We start from the raw sequence: 2650 nt of genomic DNA, 5'->3' as shown, positions 1-2650 counted from the left end.
AAGTCTAGTAACTTTACAACATTGGAGAAGAGAGTTTTTTCTGAGACTTGTATAGGAACAGCCCTAATTAGATACCTGTTCAGCTTTTCTGGAAATCTTCTGTATGGGAAGAAAGTAGTTCTGTAGTTTTGCTTTGCTTTGTAGATAAAGAGTTTAAGAAATTAAATCATCAATGATATTGTTGAAAAAAATTATATTAAAGCAAGATATGAACTGTAATTTCCTCAGGATATAGGAATTGTATAGTTATAAAACAAGTATCTAGCATACAGCTTTCAACACTGATTAAAAGTATCTAATTTTAAGGATGAAGGCATGCTACACACTATTCTTTGCCTGATGGCATGTCTTGAAAGAATGAAAATGTTTCATTGCTTAAAAATTAAAATATAAAGCTAAAGAAGATACTTAGAAAAGGAATTTCAGATTCTATACAAGTTCTTATTTTAGTGTATTAAATAATAATGTATAATAGAGTGGACTTTGGCTACTAATGGTTCTAAGTCTCAACTGGTATCAGTTTCAAAGTAACTTCAGTTGAAATACTTGTTAAAAGCATACTGAAGGAATGACATTAATCACTTCATTATGAAATGAAATGTTTTATGCAGATATCCTTTGTGTTTCCTCAAAATGTCAGATTTCTCCGTATCAGCACCCCAGGAAGAGAAAAAGCTGGTAGAAAGAGCCTAGGGAATATTGTTAAGTTTTTCCCTATGAGGGATGGGAACCTTGCATATATTTCTAGTACCTGCTAATTTAAAAAGCAAATTAAGATATTCCTTCTCTACGCAGTAGCATAATATCTGACAGTCAGTCTGCTGTGCACCACCTTACTGTTCGATCTTTTGAATTCTTCTTCTTTGGTAGTAGTAAAATCAGAATGCGGGATGTAGATTTAGGTTCCCCACAGCGGCTCCCCTTTCAATATACTGAATGTTCCCTATCAGATTCCAACCTACTGGCTCTGGGTTTTTAACAAAGAAAATACTTAGTTTATAGGCAGTTGTGAAAAATCTCACAAGCATGAGGCAGTTGCCAATGACTGGAGACGCTGTGGCCTGACTGCTTTGCAAACCTAGCCAGTGATCTTTGAGTGCTGTTTTTCGTCATCAATAATACAAGTCAACTGTAGAACATGGAAGCTTTTTTTGAAATTAGTGGAATATAACATCTCAAGTTGACGTCTAGATGGTAATAATTTTCTCAGTATTTTAATCTTTCATTTTTGTCCTGTATATATCATTGCACTCATGTGAATAAATAGAGTTCTTTCAAAATAATAGGGTGATTAGCCATTATAATTTCATTTGAAAATATATACTATATAATACATATTATATTAAAAATATAATGTATCATATATAATATAGAATATAGAACATATATACATGCCTTTTTCTTTCTTTTTTTCTGCTATAGGGCAGATTGTACCAGAAAGAAGATTTGTAGAAGCAGTTAATCGTGAAGCATATCAGTATCAAATTGGTGACTTTCCTGCAGAATGGGAAGGTAAATATTTTGGGTTTATTTCAAGATAATTTTGCCATTGAATGTAGACGCTGTATTTTTAATGAAAGCCTGACTATGTGAACAAGTTGTTTGTTATCTTTCATTTTAAGTAAGGCAGGCTTTTATTTAAATGCATAACAATGATGAATTCTTAAAGTAACCTCTTTAAAAATAGGATAAGTTTTGCTTGAGAAGTCAGTACTTAATAAAAATAAAACCTATGTGGACATGACTTATTCCTATTAAATGTGAAAATATTTGTGCCTGTGGAGGATCTGATTGAATAACCGGCATGAAATGCATTGAATAACACAGAACTTCTTATTGTTCCTTCAGTGCAATATTAATATGTAGGTCAGTTGAGTTATTGGTGGCACAGTGATGGGGCTTGCTTTTTTTATGGTTTTTTGGTTTCCTATATTGGAAACAGGGTGTCCAACTCTCTACTAGATTGTATGAGGGCTCTCTCTAGTAGAGAGCTGGACATCCTGTTAATAATTACCCAATTTATCCCTCTACTTCTGATCAAATTCTTGTCTGAAAATTTGGGATACAATAAAAATTTTAGGGAAGTTAGAGCATTTCCTTAGGATTAACTGATCAGCTCTTGAAGAAAAAGAAATGAGAGGAGTGTATGTCAGTCTTTGAGGTTGGTAGGTGCTTGAGCCAAGTATGGGGCTAAACGTGTGTAGCAAGTTCGGTTTCTAACCGGGTGGAAACACCAATTTAGTGTTGTGGTTTGGTCCAAAATACTCATTACTGTTTACCTTCTGTGAGATAAGAATTAGGAGAAAAGCAAAGCAGGCACAAAACTTGAAAAATATAAAGAAGTTTATTAACAGACCTAAAAGAAGAAAGAGGGAAAAAAAAAATCATATTACACCTTCAGAACACTTCTTCTCCCCCCCACCTTTCTCCCTTTTCCCACTGACAATGCAAAAAGACAACCCTTAAGATGTTCAGTCTGTTTACCACTTCCATAATAACCTTGTTCAGTCCATTTAGGAAGAGGAGTCTCTCTTGCCCATGCTATGAAAACATTATCACAACGAGACAGCTGCCCGGGTTGGTTCTCTGCTCGCATGTGAGTCCCTTCCCCCGACTTGCAGCTTTTCCCACAACTGCTTTCGAGGGTCCA

General features: G+C 34.6%; 1 protein-coding gene across 1 annotated transcript in view; it reads left to right on the top strand.

The window, feature by feature from the left end:
• Positions 1-493: 493 nt before the first annotated feature.
• The window catches only part of NDUFAF2 (NADH:ubiquinone oxidoreductase complex assembly factor 2), a 26434-nt gene continuing 24277 nt past the window's right edge, over positions 494-2650 (top strand). Inside the window, exons 1-2 of the mRNA XM_017743643.1 lie at positions 494-527; positions 1423-1512. Coding sequence (XP_017599132.1) covers positions 494-527; positions 1423-1512 — 124 coding nt within the window. The remainder of the gene's footprint in view (positions 528-1422; positions 1513-2650) is intronic.

Source organism: Corvus brachyrhynchos, unplaced genomic scaffold, assembly GCF_000691975.1.
Source record: "Corvus brachyrhynchos isolate BGI_N302 unplaced genomic scaffold, ASM69197v1 scaffold310, whole genome shotgun sequence".
In the NCBI taxonomy this organism is placed as follows: Eukaryota; Metazoa; Chordata; class Aves; order Passeriformes; family Corvidae; genus Corvus; species Corvus brachyrhynchos.
This window is presented reverse-complemented; position numbering and strand designations above follow the sequence as displayed.